General features: G+C 42.7%; 1 protein-coding gene across 6 annotated transcripts in view; it reads right to left on the bottom strand.

The window, feature by feature from the left end:
* The window catches only part of pitpnm3 (PITPNM family member 3), a 67,208-nt gene extending 44,803 nt beyond the window's left edge, over nt 1-22,405 (bottom strand). For 2 of the 6 annotated variants that reach the window (XM_035623497.2, XM_035623496.2), the window contains exons 1-2: nt 21,295-21,548; nt 5,806-5,901 (exon numbers count right to left, since the gene is read on the bottom strand). Coding sequence is in view for 4 of the 6 variants with exons in the window: in XM_035623493.2 (XP_035479386.1) it covers nt 5,806-5,901; nt 21,580-21,646 (163 nt within the window). In the remaining 2 variants the exon portion in view is untranslated. Of the gene's footprint in view, nt 1-5,805; nt 5,902-21,294; nt 21,549-21,579 lie in introns of those variants that run through there. The other 4 variants (XM_035623493.2, XM_035623492.2, XM_035623494.2 and 1 more) reach the window with 4 other exon arrangements.
* Between the last annotated feature and the right edge of the window lie 449 nt (nt 22,406-22,854).

Genomic DNA, 22,854 nt, shown 5'->3' with positions numbered 1-22,854 from the left:
ACAACCCGATGTCCTACTTTCTTACAAACACCTTGACTTTCCTTTCAGGCTCAATCTGTCAATTCACCTCATTATTTAAACTCATCAAATAACGAAACAAGATTTACACGCGGCAAATTTGTCAACAGCTCACATCAATAAACATCGTGACAATCGTGTTGGCATCCGCTTGAGCAGCCGGAAGGCACATTTCAGATGTGATAAACTTGTTCAATTTTAAAAGCACTAAGAGGGTGAGGGTATGTGTGTATGTGTGTGTGTGTGTGTGTGTGTGTGACACCAACAGTATGCTGTGAGGTAGAGGGAGATCATTTTTCATTTTTATTACTACAGGCAAGTGGAGATCCAGTGGAATTCATCTGATTCTTTATGTGGAGTAAAAAAGAGGAAGTGAGAGAAATTCTGCATCAATCCCCCCTGCTGCTGCCAAAAACTGAAACCTTGAAACACACTGGAAACACGTGACCACATATAAATATATATGTTCACGTGATGATACCGCAAAGAAGATGACTCTGACTCTGTGGGCCTAAAAGACCACGGAGAAAAAAGAACGCAACACCAGAATTATGCTATTATGAGGGTTACATTTGAAAGAAATGTCATTCTATGAAGCTCTTCTTTCAAATATACAGTAAACACACAAGGCTGCAGAAGGGTAAATGTTCGCATCTCGGATAATAGTGAAACTGACACTATTATCCTCGACCCAAGCAGTGTTTCATCGTGTTAAACAAATACCTCGTGTTTTCAATCCCATTGAGCTTCCCCCCCCCCCCCCCCCTTAAATCTGACATGCTGCTATTGGCAAGTAAATGTCAACAACAAACTGCAAAGACCCAGTAATCTGTGTGTGTGTGTGTGTGTGTGTGTGTGTGTGTGTGTGTGTGTGTGTGTGTGTGTGTGTGTGTGTGTGTGTGTGTGTGTGCGTGCGTGCATCCACATGTGTGAGACTATAAGCTAGAGGCAGCTGTGGATATGTCTGAGGGGCCGAGAGACGACAGCATCAAACCATCCAGCCAACAGCTTTGTTTCAGCTCCACACTAGAGGCCTGTGCTATGAAAGGAGTTTAAACCTACTATGATTTAACTCGGCGTCAACAAAGGAAGTCGCGGATGACAAACCCTGGCTACCTGAACTAGTGTTCAAACCGTGATTAAGATGTGGCTCATGAAAGGGTTGTGTTCGCAAGCACAAGCAGAGAGTTGTTGCAATGCACAGACGTTTTCAGAGGATGAGCGCACATTGAAATTTGCCTATCCCCTCAGAATCCAAGAAACTTTGCCAGGACGGCTTGTTGGTGTTGAATTAGCTGAAAACCCTCATCTCTAACATATTTTTTTCCGTTTCCTATTTAGATCACAAGTTTAAAGTGCATTTTATTTAAGGAAAGCTCTTCTGCATCTGCTTGTGTCAATTTTGTAATTCATTTTGTAGCGGACGCAGCTATGATCATCTAAATAAGGAAAACACAGTAGTTTAGAAAATTGAACACATTCTTAAATAAAGCCAAGGTATTTGATATTTAGGTGCAACCCTGAACAATCATCGACTAAAACCTGAAAGGTCTAAACTAAAGTGTTTGACCAACTTGACATTTTTCCTTATGAGGCTCTGTCAGACCTTTGCTGCACCCAATTTCACATCTGGCATTTTTGCCCGAGGTCTGATCTTCAGGATGTGAGCAAATGACCAGATATGGTTTAGGCCAGGTAACAGTCAGAAGAATAACTCCACTGTGGCCACAGAATAACTTTTTGCTTCTTTAGGATCACTGTGCAACTAGAAGTGTGTGGGTCACTAGCCCTATGTGAGTGACCCACTGTGGTTGTGAACACCATCGATGATGAGAGTCATCTCTTAAACCACGTGGTCATTGTTCCATTTGAAATCTAATCAGATGGATTGCAGAGGAAAAACTGCAAGAAATGCCTAATACTTGTGGCCTGTTATTATAGTTTTGTTTTTTTTCATGGACATGTATTGCTCTTTGATCAGCATGCAGCAGCTGCACACTCATTCTGGTCAAGTGCGCACAAGTGTCTCAAAAGTGACGTCAACAGGATCATAATTTAGACCTGTGAAAACACTGAAATTACAATCTCAAATTTATAGTGTGCAGGCCGAGTCCCTCGTGCTGCATCATCTCATTTTCAAAAAGCGCCTAACAGGATATTACATGGATCATACTTGCAACTAATCTATACAGAGATGGTTTATATTAGCAAGAGATGTTGTTTAAAGAAAGAAAACAACACACACACACACACACACACACACAGTGATATCGGTAGCAATAACAGCTGCGGCTCCTCTTTTTAGCAGTAAATGGAGCACATGCCTGACAGCCTTCATACATTCCCATGGTTTTCTGGGTCCACCGGGTAACACAGTGTGAATGAACGCATTCATCACAACTGCATAAGTAAAATTGCCCCCAAGCTTATTGCGATGGTTTGAGTGGTAGGCCTATAATATTACAAACGCCCCATGAATCACTCTCACTTTCTGTTTCTCTCAACTTTTCTATAAACAGCTGAAATTTCTTTTTGGCTTTAAAAAAAAGGATAATAAAAAAATATGTATACAGTGAACATGGTAGAAATAAAAACTACCACACCAGTTATATGCATCTAAGATTAAGACTATCAGTCCTTCAGTTACTGTAACAAGTGACTGTACTGGGCCATAATTTCAACGACCTTTTATGACCTTGTTCTGGTTTTCCTTTTAAGGAAGGCTTCATTCACGCTGAGCATGTGTTTATGTTTGGAATAACTTGCTCTGTTGCCTTTTCTGCAGGACACAGCTCTACTTTTCCCCTGAGCTCAGACAATAAAGTCACACACTAACCACAAGGAAAAGGCTGCCTTCAAAAGAAAACCCTCTTTTTTCTTGATTTATGCTTCTTTCAAAGAAATAAAATAAATATGTTTGCTTTGTTGTATTTCATCTTTTCAAACCGCCGACCTGCCTTCACATCTTATGCATCAGTGAGGGATGGTAAAATGAGATGTGATATGTTTGGCCCCAGAAGAACAAGCCAGCCAATAATGAGGCAATTGGGGAGGGGAATGGCCTGAAATTAGAAATGGGAACAAAAAACTGAGTGGTAGCTTCATCACCAGCATCAGGATTTCAAATCCTGGTCCCCCCGCTGTGGACGAGGACAGGATCATTCCAACCTCATTGCAGACGGATGTGCAAACTTTAGCAATGTCAAATTATTGACGCTGCTCCAAAGTCACTACTGAAGTACAGTAACATCACGCTGATTGGGGCTGCAGCAAACCAAGAAGTACACATTTGATTAGTTGATTTCCACATTTCATTGGGGGATTTAGCCCTTAACATTTTTATACTGCACTTTCAAAGGTTGCAAAAAAGATATAACTCTCCTCACAAAGTAGATCTGTTGGTGGGGTTTATGTGTGTTTGTCATATATGAGGCTACAACCAGATTTGCTTATACACTCTCCAGGAGCAAGAGATAAATATTGATGCCGCTATCATACCTGTCTATTAAACAAGAAGCTAAAGTCAGCAGCCAGCAGGCTTAGCATAAAGACAGAAAACTGGATATGTTCGTTTTTGTTTTCATACGTCTGAGTTGCTTCTTTAGTATTTATGAATGCTTTTTCAGGCCACATCAATTTGTAGGCCACTCCTGCCCTGTAGGCTGCTCCTGTGCGGAGAAAAGCTGCAGACGTCGGGCTCCACTCCTCCAACTGCTCAGTGAGGTAACCGACTCTTTTCACCACGCCGTGCCGTTTGCACCACTCGTGCCTTGTGCAGCATTAATTCAAATCACGGTCGCTCCCAGAATAATGGATAAAAAGTCCTCCTCTATTAAAGCAATCTTTGGTTTCTCTGCCCCTGCAATTCGGTGACCTATTGTATTAAACCATATTTGCAGTTACAACCAGTAACTAAAAGTGTCCCCGAATCCAACAGGACAGAAATCTTAGGACTGCCACTTTAAATGATTCTTCACCATAATAGGAAATTTGCTTGTTCATTATCTTGCTGAGAGTGCAGTAGACATATTCAGGCCACTGGCAAATATGAAGCTACAACCAGCAGCCAGTTAGCTCAGGTTAGCAGAAAGACCACTATTTTTTTTCTATTGACAATTTCCTGGCTGGGCACACTGACTTCCTGGATGGCCTGCCATATTATTAACACAAGTGTGTCGTATTAACACTTACACTTACACTTACAGATTGAATCAAATTGATTGAAATGAATCAATTACACTATATATAATATGATAATTTGTGAGCTTTAGAGGTTCTTATTGTTGAACTAATTAACATGAAAAATAACACAATCAACAAACATCAAGGTTATTTCTTGGTCTTTGCACTGTTGAGGAGTCTCTGCCCATGACTTTTATTTAAAAGAGATCAGGGACATCTCTGTTTCTCTTTCTCTTCACACACAGTGAAGATATTTCACAGTTGAATGTGGTGGTGCAGATAGCACAAGGTCGATGACATGTGTCCACACATGGGCATGTTATCTTATGCATTGTGATTTCTCAAAGCAGATAGGCACCTTGACACCGGTCTCATAAAATGCATTTCAGGAAAGGCACAGCTCTGCTCTGTGACACCTGCGATAAGGATAAATGCTTTATGGTTTCTAGGAGTGTGCGCAGTGAACGTGACTTTCCGAGGAAAAAGAATATGCAAGAAAAAGGGAGTGAAGGGAAATATAAAATAAAGAAAGAAGGAAAGGACAGATTAGGGAAGGAAGAAAATAATGGAAAAACGTATTTGTCAAACTTTCAAAAACAAAACATGTGATTTTATACTACAGTACTTAAAATTTCCTCCGAGGACATAAGTGGAAATGGAGAGGAGCATGTTGCAGACGGCATCTGATCTGTTGCCAGTGAGCATCATCTTCAGCATGTATTCATGCAGGGCCAGCCACCACAGCCGGCGCATTGTGCATTGTGAAAATATGCATTTTGACATCATTTTGGAGCAATACCATTACAAAATATATATTTTTTTAAAAGACCAGTTGGTTTTCACAGCACACTCACGTATTAGGAAGAGGAAAAGCAAAACAAATATGCTCACTGACAGTGAACACTATGTCCGCTGAGTGAGTGCTCCCACTGTGCACCATGCAAGATAACACTGGTAGGATGAGAAAATTGCAGTTCAAATCCAGTGACTGTACTGTAAGCTTTGTTTTACCAGAGCCACCTGACAACCTGAAAGCATTTGGCTGCTTAACAAAATGTCTGTGATGGTTGGATGTCCGTGGTAGACAGCTCATTTTCCCATTGGCCACTGGTCAGCTGACTGTGAGCAGAGCTGCTGTTGTGAGTCGATTGCTCTCTCACACTCATTCCTTTCGAATAATCAATTTCTCTTACAGTCGACATTTTTCACACTTCAGTCTTTCTGAGCTCATCGTCTGAGACAGAGGTTATTGTCGGCTGTTTGACGGATTTTCTCCCTCGTTCATTTTCTGCGGTAATGAAGTATCATTCAGAAACTCCTGCAGGATAAACTGGACTAATGGAACTTTTTAAGGCTTAACTCATTCTGTAAAATCACGCTGGTATTCTCTCCATTCTGAAACAATAGTTTCAGGGAAAAAATCTAGTCTTATATTAGAACCACACATGGCATCCTTTCTCTCCAGAGTGGTAGAGAACTCCCAGCATATAGTTTTATCCATTCCTTTGGCTTAGGTGCAAAAATGCTTTAGTACTGTTTGTGAAAGATTCACAAAAATTACAGGTGAAAATTACCACAAAATGGGAAATAAAAGGTGATACTAACCTCTGGCGTCAAAGAACTCCTCATCGGAGCTGTCAACTGATTCTTGTGCGATATTCTGCAGACACCAGTGAGGGGCACCGTGCTTTTGGGATGAACCTACACATTGGGGCAGGGGGGGGGGAGAAATGAAAAAATCATGAAAACTTGACAAATGACAGACAAGCTTGTGCCATTAATCACAGATCTGAAGAGCAGAAAAATCAAGGATGTGTATAGTTTGTTCCTTTCTTTTTTTCCCCTTGTGGTTGACAGGTCTAAAAAAAATGGAGTAAAAAGCAAACTGTGAATGGGGATAGTTGGTCTTTTGACTGTCACAGCGGGTGAAAAAGACCCAAGTGGACTTTCCTTTGAGCAGTGTCACAGCACACAAGTGTCTCGGTGAGGAAGCCAGACTGTGCTTTTATGACCTTCTGATACAAGTAGAGTAGTTACGAAAAAAGAATTTAGAGGCACTTTCCATTGACGATGTTCACTCTCAAGTACCCCGGTAAGAATCACTTGCAAACAACAGAGGCCCGCAAATGTATTTTCTCAAAAATCCCTCGGGGAGAAAGTAGCTCGAACAGTCGGGGTGAAACTTACAAGACAAAAAACTGTTCTGCTACAACGGCTATTAATAAACTCAAAAAAATAAATTACGCTGAAGATTTTAGAAAGCGATTTATTACAATGTGCGGGACCTTTTTCGAACGCACTTCTTCTGTGCCAGGGCTCAAATTTATGATCATTTGTAGTGCGTTTCCATGTGTGACTCCTCTCAGCGTCTCTGCACTCTGGTGATGAAGCTGTAATGAACCACATGTTCCTCTGATGGCCCACGGTCAAATCTTGAGGCTAGTTCAATACTTCCTCATGTTGCAGCAAAGACATAATGTTGCCATGAGCAATGTAAATTCATACCAACTACCGTTTAACTCAGGGGAAGTAGGAAATACCTATCAGTCCCACTAAAGTCCTGCTTGCAAATGGGTACAAGAAAGACCGAGTTGCCATGCATTCTGAAATATACATGTGAATGCATTCTACTGTTTGCTTATTATATTGTATGCATGCAATTGTTTACTCTGTGCTGTCCCTCCTGGGATACCGAACAGTTTCCCCCCATCACTTTAGCGGTTCAAACACTATAGCGCTCGACTGTGCTCCTCTCACCCCCTGTGAATTTCAAAATGGGCTCTTTGTCGCTGAGAAAAGTGCCCCCTGAGACTTCGCAAGAAATACGTGCGTTGTTGTCTCCCCCAGCAATGTAACGGCTGGGAATCATTTTCAGAGAGGCCATGTCCATTTTCCGTGTAGTGGTACTCCTACTACTGCTTAACCAGCCACACACCAATTTCGTACTTTTCTTTGTATATTTCTCACACATACCGACCATGTTCGCACTTCAGTTACTTCCAAGGTAGAGGATGTCAAGACTTTAAAGGGTCTCCATATCATACATTCAGGAAGCCATGAAGTATCTCAGTAGAGCAAAGAAAACATTTCACTTGTTTCAGAAAGCAGCGTCTCTGTGCACACTGTCCAACACCGCAGCGAAAAATGTGGATGAGCGATTCAGTAGCTTCACCTTTCTGACAAGGGGGATCGCGACATCCTGCATTCCAATAGTAAACATGCCCACCGAGTTAGCAGAATGCTGGAGCTCTCTTCTCAACCTTTGACTTCAACTCAGCAAAATAAAAATGTCCAGGTTCTGCAGGATCCCTGAACCATGACAGAACCTTTGACCCTGTCATCTCAGCCGCTGGAGGATGAGCGAGGAGGCTTAGGCAAGGAAAAGTTTATTCATCGTGTGAGCTCTTATTGTGCATCAGCCAGCAGCAGTGGCAGTGCTGCGGGCCAGTGCAGCATTCTTTCTTCCACCTTACACAGCCAACCATATACCGACCTTGAGTCCTAATTTGTGTGGACTAAACTACCAGTGGGAGAGCTCAACATATGCATACAAGATAATTTGGAAAGAGTACACAGCTCTTTGATGAGGGGAGAATAAGCAACTGCTGCACAAAATGTCAAGAGGATTACTTATTTTGAAAAAACACTTCTTCCTTAAAAAAACCTGCCTTCCTCTCTCCCCCTCTTGATCAGATCGCAGGTAAATGAAACACAACCGCACGTTAGTCTGTTATGTTGGAAGTGTGTCTGCTGGCGTACCTGCCTGTGGTTCACGCCCAACTGCTCATTTATGTTTCATGCTTTGTGTCCGACCTGACGGCAAAGGCATTAATGCATTATCACACCATGGAATGCACGACGAGTTAGAGGCTTATCTCAATCACAAAGCTCAGTCTCTGGTCCTTTCTTTCACTGCATGGGAGGATATTTGTTCATCCACCGTCACAACGCATGAGCGTGATCTGTAACTGCGAGGAAGTGGCAGGTTATGATGTCCGCAGTGAGCAACCGAATGAACATGATTGGATGATGCTAGCATGACTTCATTGCTCTGTCTGAACAAATAATGTTTCATTGGTGTATTTTTCATTTGTGTTTGAAAAAATATCCTATCCCATCATCCTCATTCAGACACAGGACGTGAACCGTTCCGTTCCACAGCTGGATTTTGAAGCTGTGGTTTCACTTTGGCTCTCTACACAACAACAACAGGTGGCAGATTTTCCACTCAAAATGTAATCAATTATTTGTAAAGTCATTTTCAAAAGATGGGGTCATTGATGTCAAAGGCAGGCCAGACTTTTGAAAACTCAAAATGCTGGTCACACTCAGCTTGCAGTTGATGATCCGTGTAGAGGACAAGGAAATGAAGAAAAAACAGCATTGTTGTTATACATTCCATCCCGTTTGGTTGCTAGGGGACACATATTCGTGCTTTACTGTGTGTATTTTTAAAAAGTATTATGTATCACACTATGTTCACAAGAGAAAAGCTTTCACATTGTGTTTGGTGAACATAACATTCGCTGTAACCCAACAAAATAATGGCCATTAGGTTGTTAATACTGCTGGTAGAGAGTGAGGTGGGCGGACATGGTAATGCTCGCAAAACAAACACAAACTTTCACACCTGAAACAGCCAAACAGAAGGCTGTGGGACAGCGCGGATGCACATTTCCGCATCTACAATCAGCCCAGTCACTTTCCTCTCAGCTTTCTCCTTGACTGTGTTTGAGAGAGACGTGCCGAGGCGGCATATGGACGGGAGGAGGAGTTCCTCTGCGCCACAGTGTTGTGGGCTCCTGTGGAGACAGAACACACACTCGAGAAGTGCGAGGAGGAGCTTATGGGTAAGCACAGCACGAGCAGGGGAAAGGAACTACTTTGAAATATAAAAAACCATCCTTGGCCAGCAATCCCTCGCCAACTGCCGCTCCAAACAACTTTCAAACATCTCTCTCCATCACTGGACTTTGAAGTGCATTGGAAGCACAGTCGCATTCCCCTCATGTCGCATTCAGCATTTATTTAATGGATTTAATGCTGGCAGATACCCATGTAACCTGTATAATGTGTATGTATTTAATTTACTCTTGCAGCTGTACATGCAATTTGAATATCTTATATGGTTAAGGGAACAGAGTGGCTGAAGCCTCATAGCAGTGGAGCTATCACAAAGATTGCTACAGCTCCCTGAAGGGCATTTACAGAAGACAATATTCCACAGATACTGAGTGGATGCTTGAGATGACGGCAGATAACGACCGCAGTATCAGCAGGATAAAAATAAAAAAATCTGAACAGACCATCCTGCTTGTACGGGGCGGCCAGGAAAGATGTGATGACTTTATATTGGCCGATCGTTTTATACGAGAGGAGGTCTATCCGGTTCACATCTACCAATCACTGCAAGTTGACATTTCAGGTTCCTTAGAACTACCGGGATGGAGAGTTCTCCCGTCATGTAGATATCTCAAATCTTTATGAGAACAAGACCCATGACTGTGCCCTGGATTTCACCTAACAGTATATTGGAATGAAGCCAATACCGCTTTAACTGGATTTTTGCAGCCCCAAGCATATTAGGTGTGGTAGGTTTAACGATGTACATGGTGTTTAGTATCTACAAAGCAAACACTCTGAGTAAATGGCAGAACAAGAGAGGTGATTACAAAATAATCACGTTAAACAGGTCAATCGAGACCCCAATGATGATTGGGTTTTTAACCTTGTTAACATGTCCATATGATTTTTTTCTTATATGATACAAGACATATCATGAGCAAAATACTGTAAGTCAATGCTTTGGCTGATTATTTCCACCTTGGAACTTCTGTGACTGTCTAAACATGTTTCCTACTCCTTCCCTGATCACCCTTGTGCAGCAGCGCCCAATTGATTTACCTTATTAAAAAATGAGACTGTTTCCAGTTACATAATGCATCAAAGTTTTTTTGCCGTATTAACAGACTAATATAGGTTTAAGTAAGAATTTGTTCATATCGTCAAGGAGAAAAAAACAATCTCATTTTTATAAATTAGGTGTCAGGATGTTCCCATCCTTCTGACTAATTAGATTTGATGGAATTCTGTTTCAAAGTTCAAATTGAACCACCTACCAAAGATTCCAGATAATAACAATTGGTGACTCATCAATTACTCCGATCCAGTCACTTTTATCAATAAAATTAACTCAGGCAAAACCAAAACCAGCTCATCGTTTGATATTGAATGTCCAACTTATGGTAACATAAAAGGAGAGAAGGGGAGAGACGAGGAGGAGCCCTGCACTTCACTGGGATCTGTTCAAAGACAATCAATCAGTTTGCAACTATCTAAAGAGCTTCCCTTCAGAGGAAGACAACAGAAGGTTGCTCGCGATTCATCTCATCCTTCTTTCATCTTTCTTTCCATCATCTGCTTCCACTGGTGTTCACACGGGGGCCTGCTAGCAGTTAAAACAGTGGGCTGACAGCGTCTATTACTTTCACTTTCGCACAGGTAGGTTTCTCTAGCTTTGCTCCACATACATGGCTGCAGTTTCCAGATGTTAAAGCTACAGTGTGAAATATTTAGAACAACGTATTCACAGAAATTGAATATGTTGTCCATAATTATGTGAATGTTGGGACTTACACTTATCAGGTGGCCAGAAACATGATTCCAAACAAACGCCATTGATGTAGAAGGCAACTGTTTGCTCACAAGTTCACCATGTCAACTTTATAAGATGATGACATATCTGCACCGGCTAGACAGTTCTGCTGCCCCAAAAATATGTAACTTGGTACTAGTTTACGCTAACACATTTGGAAAAATTAGTGTAGGTTATTATAGGTAGGATAAATATCAGAAAAACTCTCTTAATAATACAATACATTCCAACAACAGCACCACAAACTATTGCATCCAAATGATCATTAAGTTGAATGAGGACCTGTCTGAAACAATAGAAACTTAAATCAGAACATAATAACTGTCATGAAGGTAGGATTTATTTTAGGGCTGTTGTTGGACTACAATGATCTTAGCTTGGTGTGCCTTCTGGATTGCCAACCGCCAATGTTTATATCTATTTCATTGCCCCCAGTCTGCCAAACAATTTTTTACTGCAGGTTTGCGAAAAATGCTTTGCTTGATCAGGGAAAGGCAGTGAAACCAGTTACTCCAAAGATACTAAAACGAAGACAAGCAAAGCCTTGGAAAGCCTTGACAATGGAAACATGATTGATAGATTTAAACACCTCCAAACTACAAACACATGTACACATACAAATTTTAGCTACAAAACCATAGGAACAGCAAAACGTAGGCAAGTTCGCTTTGTTGGGGGCGTGCTAGACTAGCTTTATGTATTTTTAAGTATCGGCCGACACACTGACCTGGCATTTCAGGAGCTTCAGGAGCAATGTTTTCTGTTCTGTTCCCTCGGACTTTGGGCTTTGGACTTTACATACACAAAAAAACCTATATAAAACTCTAGAGAAAAGGGAAAAAAACTTAAAGAGTATAACATGTCTCCTTTAAGGGTATTCGTCTGGTCGTGTTGATGATTTTGAGCTGCTTCAGGTTCAATATGTCAAACAAAGGGGTGGGGGGTTGTTCTTTAGGGGGGCGATGGAGACCAAGCCTACATACTTGCGATTTTGGTTCCAGTTTTGGTTATTAGTAACAGTAAGAAGTAAGGATTTAAATCCTCCCACAGTCCAAAGACATGCCATCCGGGTTAACTGGAGACTCTAAATTAACCGTGGGTGTGAATATGAGCCTGAATGGTTGTTTTTCTATATGTCAGCCATGCCAGTCCAGGATGTGCCCCCGCCTCCTGGCCAATGTCAGTTAGGAACGCCCAGCAACCCTGATAACCTGTATAATGGAATGAGTAGGTGAGACATGTTAATGGGTAAAATCAAATCAATATCCAGCTGTACCTGTGGTAATGATTGGCTGCAGACAAACAAAAAGCTACAATTTTTCTACGTGAATGTTAACCATGAAACATAAGTGAGTAAGAACATCTTTCATTATGCATGACTCATATCATATGAAATTCATACTGTGACTCAGGTGATTTTTCCTGCAACAAACCCTATAATTTATTTATCTACACATGGCATTTCCAATTGATTCTCAGGGCAATTTAAACACTGATTAGAGTGCATACTACGACTGAAGGGAAATTGTAACATGGAGGAAAAGTTACTGGTGGAAAGAACCTGTTGCAGACGCTGATATATATTCAGGATGGTAACTCTGGGATTTAAGAAGTAAGAAATAGCATGAGTGCAGCTCCTGAAAAATGTATAATTGAAATCATTCATCTTTCTCTCTTCCATATATATGGCTTCACTACTCTGATACAAACCATATTTCATCGAACCTTGGAAGATGGAAATGTAGCTCAACCACGCTTTTCTAAACTGAAGTATTTGCTAAGTTAAAAACAATGATAAAATAAGGAATAGAGACACCAACAGTACAGGTACAAGTAAGGAAAGATAAATTCCTCTTCAGTGTGTTATTAACCAATGACAATTTTCCAAGACAAGCTCTCTCAGGAATTGAACTTTAACACCTCAGTGGGCTCAAAGTAGAATTTATATATAAAAATTACACAGTTCAAATGTTTAACAGCACTTAATCTGCATTTCATTACCTTGTGGTTCATTTATACTACATCAAATCATCTAGAGGTTGATCGTGCAGCTGCCTTTCATTGCAGTTCAAGTCATCACGCAGGTGGCTTTCACACAAGGACAACATTTCCACTGATCTCCCAGGATGAATGCAAAAGTATTTTCTTCCAAATCGTTCTTGTACCTCAAAGTGGCATGAATAGAGCGAAAAGTGTGATAATTTCCAAAGTAAAGTGGCTCATAAATCTTCTGGAGTGGAAATATCAAAGGTGAATACTGCCTAAAATATCCTTAAACACAATATCATGAAAAAGTCTTCCCAAATCTTCATGCTCTTCTGGTTTTTTACATTTCCATCACAAAGGGTTGTGTTGACACCTGTTGCCTTTTAGTTCTTGTGTGTTACAGGACTCAATCTGTCATTTTAGAGTTATAGAGAAAAGGGTCACATGGACTAGCATGAATCTGCCCTGCATGAGTCTGCCCATGGGGAACTGACAAGTTTTTATTCTTGTGATTGAGAGGGAGTTGTGCAGCATTTTACTGAACTTGAAGGCTTCATTCACAGTCTTTGTTGGTTATGAACAGCTCACCCAGAAAAAGTCCATTAGCCGACATCCAGCCAGAAACAGTAGAAGGAAATGGTGCCTTGGATGGTGCAGAGGGAATTGTTGCCATGATTAGAGAACAAATTGGCCAAATTTTGGCCAAATCCTTGAAATCATCCTTTCGTGGGATCATACAGTGGAAACAGTCAACACCAGGAAAATGATAGCATTTGTTTGGCTGGACGAGACCACCATTTGCATCTTGGTTCTGACGCATTCAAATGGTCATGAATTGTGTATTTTCATTGGTTGCCAACCACGAGAAGGCAAGTCTTATGTACTGTGATCTGAGGACAGATGCCTGAGGAGAGAATAGTGGTATGGATGCAAATGAGTGGCCTGCTGCAGATGAACAAAAGAGCAACTTTCCACTGAGAAGGTCATGGCCAATGAAAGATAACCCTCATTCCTGAAGTATTCTGGTTTAGTCTCTGGCTGCCTCTGCATGTCCGTGTATGGCATTGTAAATGGGGAGCAGAGCGGCAGCAGGGAGCTACACAAGCCTGGAAGGGTTCAGGTAAGTTTGCATCCTCTCTTTTAGCTGGCAGCTGAAGGCCTGTTAGTTACTGGTACATCCGCAAGGCTTAGTAGCAATTACATCCCCTAGATCGAATGGAAACACATTTCACCAACGCTCTATGCCTCAACAATAGCAGCAGTCGACATTGTTTCCAGAAAATCAACAACTTCTATCCACAAAGCTCATTATCCATCCAGGTACCATTAAACCTAGTTCTAAAATGAACCAAGATTGTTTTACTTTATCTCAGAGCTCATACATTTAATTTATTTTTGACCCCCCAAAAAAATATTAACAGTAAATAGAAAATAATTCCTTTTTTTTCAAATTAGTAAAATCTTATTTCATTGTAAAGCTACGTTCATAACCAGACTTATCTCCTATATCTCTCCTTCTCACACCGACGAATACATTTATACACACCATCTGTATATTCAGACTAAAAACATCATAATTTGGTCTTTGTGAAAAGAAATGACGTACAGTCTATGTGTATTTGCATATTGAGCGGGGAAATGAGATCCGATCACAAGTGGACACTGGAGACGCATTCGGGACCAATTCTATCGCCAGGTGTGAGCAGACGTACTTAACCCTGTCCACTGGTGAATGGATCTCGGCGGATGGATTTAATACCAGCTCTGAACAGAGTCTAAGCAGCTGAGTGCCAGTGATAAAGGTCCGTGATATAAAAACAATTAGTAAGGTCCTAAATTGAATCCTAAAATGAAAAAGGGAGCCGATGACGAACGAGTGTATGTATCAGATTGAATTTGAAGAATGTTACAGCCTGGATTATCTGACGCCATTTTAACTCTCCCCAGAGGAAACTGGAGGGAAGTTAATGACATATGCTTCATTTATATTATGAATAAATCTTTCATTAGGTTTTTCCATTGCACTTTGTCACATTTTGTCTTCATCGATTAACCAACATTTCCACTTTGTATGAACACAGTGACAATTCATGTCGGACATGTCATATTAACAATCAATAATAATAAAAGCAACTGTGTGGCAGATGACAAAAAACATCTTATCTCGTAATGTTAAAGAAAGTAATAATATTTCCTGCATCCTCCCCTTTGTCCAGTTCCATGTGAAAATTTAGAGAGGCAGGGGTGAAAACATAATCTATTCTTATCTATTTCTGGCCACAGAAAATCCGCAAGAAACACAGACCTCTCTCACCCACCTACCGGCTGCCACAAGGTTCACTCAGAATACATGAAATATGTATACATGCAAGATAAAAGTATTACAATTCCTAATGGGAAGCCACTTCAACATGATCTGAAGAGGGTACTCTTAAAGTGCTCTGGGTTTTTTAAAATAATGTGCGAGCCCAAAGCGTTGAGGACGACACTATAGGAGGAATTCCTCTTCATCAGAGACCAAATCTGCTTTTTATCAGTTGCTACCATCCTTAAGGATTTTTCCTCTCGCAGGAGCTTTCCCTCACTCCTCTCCAACCCAGATGGTCTGTAAGCTAAACGAGTGGCAATCACCTAATTTTGTAATTAGCAGCATTTAATACCCAAGGAACTGTAAGAGACTAAACAGCACCCAAAAGAGGTACACATCTGGGTCCCATGCAATGGCACCAGCTGCTGTCATGCGGAAAAGAGGGGCAGGAGGTCTCTGCCAATGATGCAAACCATTTTTTCGATTGAATATTGGATAAGCCTGAACATCTGAGTGTGATATCTGCCACGTCAAGAGGAAATCCAATAATGTTTTTTTCTTCTGTGCATGAGGAAGGAAATGAGAAGTGCCAATCACTGCAACACACAACATGCCCCAGTAAAGATGAATATCACAGATGACTAGATGCAACACTGTCTCAAATCCACAAAGGAAAATATACTGGGTGAGAAAGAAGGAGACAGTCAGTTAACTACATCTACCTGATCAAAATAAAGAGCAGAACTGTATTTACATTCTGTGGGGATGAGGCCTGCTATATCAGAATTTTCTCACATGATTATTCAAGAATTTGATAGTGCGGTCGAGGCTTTGGGGAAACAAGATGATAAGATACCTGCGCTGCTGCAGCAACACACTGTTGAGTGCAACTAATCCCTTTGTGTGACAAGTTTCTTGTTAAAACATGAAATTCACAAGAACACGGGAAATGATTGCTCAAATAAACCTTTCACGTTATAATGTGACACTGATCTGTTTTACTTCTTCTACTGTAGCCTGGCAGCAATACACTGCAATACAAACACAGCTAGATGAGAGTGAATGTTAGACTTACATTCATGAGCTGCAGGGACACCACTCCAAAGGAATGCTAATGTTTCTGTGTTTTCTGGATGTGTAAATAAGTCAGCAGCTTGTTACAACCACCCCTAAGTGGCATAAGAAAAATCTGTTATTGCAGGTTTAAAAACAACTAAAGTGACTAGTGGACTTTTTCCAGGCAGCCACTGATTTCCATTCAGATTTATCTGGGAGGCCTATAAGAATTGAATTTAAAACATGTTTGATATATTTCATGACAGCAATATGCTTCAACAGCATTTGGTCTTGACCAACTTCAGGAATAAATCTGTTCACTTATGATGTTTCTGGTGCTGGGCAGGTAAAAATGACACTGGCAGTGTTGAGAGTGACCCCAAACAGTAAAATAACCGGCCATCAAACCATAAAATGAACCACACCTTCTGCAGCTGAAACCTCTGTGAACAATAGTTAACCTCAACAGCAGACTCATTTCTTCCGGCATCATGTCCAGATTAATGAGCCATATTCCTCAATTTAGCTGTAGGCTGGAACCACTGAATCTTTCAGCGTGGTTGCTTGAGAAATGATTTAAATAATACGCAGATTCAATTGATCGACTCACTCTCCCCTTGTACCACAGTACGTTTTGCCTGTTGTGGGACTTACCCATTAATTGCCCAATCATTTCAGCTCTACTATGGACAATTATTGAAATCCTGCTGACATTTCACCTGAATGATTGACAAACAGGGCCTCTCCAACAGGTGCTTCATATCAATTAGCCACTGAAATTAACAAGACGGTATGAACTTCTTTAAATTATTTACTCCCAATTGGCTGAATCCACCAGTAGATTTTAAACTAAGTGTGTCTGCTTATAGTCAAACATCACAGTGCTGAGTAATTTTGCCTCCTGAAGTGATTCACTTAAGGCGATGCAGTATCTGCCTCCCACCCTGTATTCCGTCACCAGCGCGTGATGTCAAGGTTTTCGGCTGTGACGAACAAGAAGCAGATCGTGAGCGGCTCCGGGTGAGCCGGTCCCCTGCCACCATCTTGTCCCTGACCTCAAATAGCAGCGGGCCAGCTGCTGTGTGCTTTGTGAAGAGCTGCTCCCGACACAGGCCCAGTGTGCTTCCCCATGACAAACGGTTATTAAATTCAAATTAACACTGTTTTGTATGATCAAATAAGATAACAGAGGTCACTGGCTGAATGCATTAGCGCACGTCCCTGAGGAATTCAGAGAACACTGTGGTGCTGCTTGTCGGGCAGGCTGTCTGGGGACCATTTGTCTGCATGACGCGGCACACAGCAAGCTGCTGCAGTGTATTACTGTGTACAAAGTATTTACCGTGTCTTCAAGTGAGTGATCACAACTGGGTTTGGGCAAATCACTGACTGCATCAAACCAAATCCTTTTCGTAGAAAATGTGCCAGCAGTGAATTCCCTATAATGAGACAAGTAGTTTGCACGATAATACGTGGAAATGGTTAGTTTTCACGTTAGTCACCTCAGTGGAGAGGGAAGGAAGCGAGAAAGGAGAAGATTATTCATCAGCATCCTTCAGCTCTATTTTTAGATTTTACGCGGAATCTCGGCAAAACAGCAGGTAGGCTAGCCATTCATTTCAGTGGGAAAGCAGATGGGGGGGGGGGGGACCTTCACACATCCAATTTCATCAAATATGAGTAATACAAAATGCTCAGATGTGCTAGACTTCACAATGAGCACCGAATGGTACATGAAATCTTATGGAGGACAAGCCTTAGGGATCAGGTCCACTGTGTGTGTGTGTGTGTGTGTGTGTGTGTGTGTGTGTGTGTGTGTGTGTGTGTGTGTGTGTGTGTGTGTGTGTGTGTGTGTGTGTGTGATGAAGACGGGGATGGTGATTAGAAAAGCAAAACTTAAAGACAGCTGGCAGCAGAACACTTGCCTCGCCTCAAGCCACAGTTCTTGCAGTGGGGTGGAAGTGCCCTCGGGGGCAGAGAAACAGGCGTGGAACTAAAGAGGTTATGGTTTGAATTCTTGCACCAGCTGGTTAAATTGTAGGTCCCATTAAAGAGTACTTAACCCCTCTGGAGTCACACAGTCAGCTCCTCTGCGGCCAATGTACAAAGACTGAGACGTTCACAGGTGCGATAAAGGGAACTCATCTGTCTTTCCCGATAGAAAGTAGGTTAAAAAATACATCTTGTCAAATATCCAATGGCCTCCATTGGCATCATTAAACGTTAATTAAATTAACTTAATAAAGTTAAGGGATCGACAAAGTGACTACTACTATTCTTCTTTTTCGGGGAACTCAAATGTGTTTGCCAAATTTCATGGCAATCCAATCCAATATTTATCAAGACATTGCTCTCAAAGCCACAATTATCAACCTCATGGTGGAGCCGGATAGAAAGAAAAGTCAGGGGAACCACCATAGTCAGTGGGATACATCATCTAGGAGCCCTGAATGATCCATCGTGAAAATATTGAGGAATTTCACTGGATAAATGACAATATTGACCTATAGTGCTGGTGCTAGAAGAAGGTTCAAGAAATCACCTTTTATTATGATTCATCTTCTCGCACCGTGACTGTCTTTAGAGAAATTCCCATCAATCCATCCGTAGTTGATGAGATACATCATAGTGGACCAACCAAATGACAGACCCACATTAGCATCCCTGGAACCCTTTTGAGAAAATGGCTATAAAAGATCCATCAATATTCTGTAATAGGCTTGAGTCACACCTGCTTTAATGTGAGGACCAAAGCTCGGCACAGCTGTCATCATTCCTTAATCCTTACTACACCTTGCATTTGAATTATCTCTCAATGTCCATAACCACTGGCTGTTGCACTTTAATGATGACGTTTACAGCAAGCCTATAATACCCCTTGCCTTGGATTTTACAGTACAGTAATAATGAACTGTTGCTCTCAAGTGAGTAAAGGGACAAGGTTTAAATCAGTATTAAAAAGTGTGGAATTCCCTGCAGCCCTCATATAATTGAAAATGACAAAGATAAGATCTGCGCACACAAGTGGAAGTCATGAAATTAATAATGTCTGCTCTGCCCATGTTGGTGGAGCTTTGATGAACAAGGGGTTTCTATAAGGACTGCGCTACTTCTCCAGTTGTACCGTGAGTTGAGGTCGTGCGATATTTCATGAAAACAGATACACTACCTATGTGAGATATGACGACTGTACTAACGGTCACCTCGCATATGCTGCACCTAACCATCAATCTGCCACCAGTCGACTGGGGCATCGCAGGGTTCACAGGATTTTAAAAAATACTCTAAGGCCTCACATTATTATGGTATTTGCCATAAGCTAGTGAATTTTACTGTGAGGCTCAATGCGACATAATCGAGAATAACTAGAGAGGACATCCAGTTGCAGCTGCTGAGATTATAAAAAAAGAATGGTTTCCCGTGTATTCAGAGAAACCAATTTGCATTATGAGATTGTCTTCTAAAAATAGGAAGACTTGCTCTGGAGTAAAACAAAACTCCTGCTGACTTTGGAGGCTGCACCTGGCTTTTCTGTGTTCCACAGTTTTGCGTCGCATGCATATGTATTCATTTCCATCTCAATCATCTAAACATTAAGCATGCAAATAAAAAAATTAAAAAAAAAACCTTTACAAACTGTGATAGATATGTGTGTCTCGGCGTAAGAATGAAAAGAATCCTTTTATTGGCTTGTTCTCCATGCTGAATCGAATGTGCAGCCGGTTTTGGTTTATCTCCTCATAACTCAAAATGATATGCTCGTGACAATGCCATTTTTTTTTTTTTTAAAGAGTACTTCACTAATTTAGCATTGCACTAAAGAAGATCACAATTGATGCAGCAAAGCAAGAACACACACGGCTTCCTCCTCAAAACCTTATTTCGCTGCCCACAAGGTAACTAGGCTGCCACTGTGCTTGTACAGTGGCTAAGATTTTTTTTAATTTTCACTTTCAAATTGACACTGTCAGATTTCATTTGTCTTATTTTTAGAGACTTTCCAATTTGTGTCACCACAGACTCGCATCTAGTGAGGATGTTTCTTTAAATCCAAGGCAGCGATATTTAAAGCCCAAACCGCACAGGATAAAATCCCCTTTCAATTGTAACATATTTTTGTCACTACCGAGATTAATAATGATCTGATATCGTATTGATCCCTGCGGGGGGAAATTCTCCCTCCACTCACACCCTGCGGAAAAAAGTCCAGAGCTCTCAGGCCACAGCGGGCATTGACCTGGAAGAGATTCAGAGGTTTGCTCAAGGGCACTTGACACAATGAAATGAGCCCAAGCTGAAGAGAAGTCTCACTACGAACGCCACCACCCTGCTGCTGCTCACGCGTGGTCTTCAAGAGTTTTATTTGAAAAAGCGGGACACTAGAAGTGGTGAGTTAGCGCCATCAGTCAAAGTCATTTAAAACCTGTCTGAAAAAAGAGAAAACAGGGAAGTGGGGCTTTTCAGAGTCTGAAAGAAAAACCATGCGGCTGCATACAAAAATGCAATGAGCAATCCCAACGACAAACAACCTTGAGAAGCACTGTTTTGGGGTGGGGGGGGGGGGGGGTCACTGGAAACCACAAAGCAAACAGATGGCCCATTTCTGTTGCAAAAGAGTCTGCATGAATGAGCAACAATAAACCTTTTATGGTGCATAAATGTCAGGACTTCAGAGGCCCGTCTGATGCGCCCGGTCACACCACACATGCCTCACACACCACACATGCAGGTCGATCAAAAAGAGGCAGGAGAGCTTTTATTAGCAAAATACTGAACTCCTCGGTTATTATTCCTTCTCACTTGCTTCTGGTTCGACCTTGTGAGGGATATTCTTTTTTCTTCTTCTTTTTTTTTGATTTACTGTCTGATGCTTTGAAGCAGAAGTAGAGCACAGTGTGTCTATACATCCTGCCACCTGAATGAAATTTGTGCAACATTTCACTCTCCCGAATTGTGATATAGCTAGTTTCCAAAAACAATGTCACCCCATGTGGTGAGGAAGAGTCACACACACACACACACACACACAGACTGCTGGCAGACTGATGCATGAGACCACGGGCCTCTGGGTCCGTCACTAACACCTCACCTGTCCAATGTGCTCAGTGGCTCATGGTCACAGACCACTTGACACTGCAGAGTCACAGAATCCGAGGGGTCACTCGTTTCCTTCTAACAGGCTGCGCAGGGGCGAGCGGGGCGGGCACACTGCCCCTGCTCCTCCTGGAGGACAGATTCAAAGACAACCCGGGAGCGGACAGTCCACCAGGTCCCGGACACATTCCTACAGACGGCCTCATCCACGCGTCCATGCATCCATGCGGCACGCGGCTGTGCGCACCAGCACTCGGCAGCGTGACACGCAGGTTCCTACCTGTCGGCACGAGCCCGTGCGCGCGGCGAGCGTCCCCCGCGCCTCGTCCTCTCGCCCCCTTCGACATGGTGTCGTCCCGCGTGTGTCCCTGTCCCTGCGGTCCCTCGGCGAGGCGGTCACGTTTGGCGCACCGCCGAGCGGCTCTTCGTCCGTCCCTCTCCTGTCCGCCGCCGCCGCTGCTGCAGCGCGACGCCCCCCACACCGTGTCCGAGGCGGGGTGGAGCAGGCACCGGGAGCCGCCGAGCCGCCGAGCCGCGGAGATGGGACAGTTGTCCGCTGGAGTCTCCAGCTGTGCCCTCACGCACCTGCGTCGGGTCCCTCCGGAGCCGCGAGCCGCCCCTGCCGCAGACGCACTCCGGGTGTATCGGGTGTGTGTCCGTGGCTCACATGTCCTGCCCGCCCGGCGCTCGCTCCTGTCCCTCACCTCTCCGCCGCCAAACGCAGCCGGAGTTGCTCCAAACGGGCCGCGCTCTGCAGCTCGACTGCCTCCAGCGGTGCGCGCGCGTCCGCGGCTGCGGCTCGCGAGGGGCGCGTGCGTCCCTCCTCTTTCCTGCCGCCACCGTTCTCTGACTTTTGCAGAAATAAGTAGTCAAGAGTAAGTGTGTTCCGGGGGATGAAGGAAAGAAAACAGCCGCCCCCGGTGACTTCCAGGAACACCGGAGAAGGCTACGATGCCAGAGCCATTTGCCAACGTTCAGTGTTTAGGATTACACACAGACAAAACACACTGTCACACAACATGCTGTGTGTGTGTGTGTGTGTGTGTGTGTGTGTAGAGGGTGTGGTCGAATATATGGAGAAGATGGGGAGCAGAGGGAGACTCACTCACATCTGTAGAAACATTCCAAGAATCACTCAGATCGTTAAATATAGAGTAGGTAAAGGTTATTGTGGGAGTCATAAGAGGAGCAGTTGTTCCATATTCACTAAGAGGGTTTGGAGAATATGAGGTGTTGGGATGCAGAGGGACACTAAACAGCAGCAGAACTGTTAGAATAGCCATGAAACCTTATAGGGATTGCATTTGAAGCAGAGAAGTCCATGCGGTGTCACCACAAGTGACCTTTGTTGTGTAATTTCCAAACTCTGAATGCAGGTGATGCGCATGTAAAAGAGGATATGAGGAGGAGGATGTGTATGTATGGTTGAAGAGCAGAGGGAAACTAAATGCACTGCAAGCTGAGGATGCAGGGGCGAAAGCTTTCACCTCTGTCAACCATTCATCACTGAAGCAGAAGGGGCCACCTTTGTCGCTCTGGGGCAGTGACCGTGACA

This window comes from Scophthalmus maximus, chromosome 11 (assembly GCF_022379125.1).
Source record: "Scophthalmus maximus strain ysfricsl-2021 chromosome 11, ASM2237912v1, whole genome shotgun sequence".
In the NCBI taxonomy this organism is placed as follows: Eukaryota; Metazoa; Chordata; class Actinopteri; order Pleuronectiformes; family Scophthalmidae; genus Scophthalmus; species Scophthalmus maximus.
This window is presented reverse-complemented; position numbering and strand designations above follow the sequence as displayed.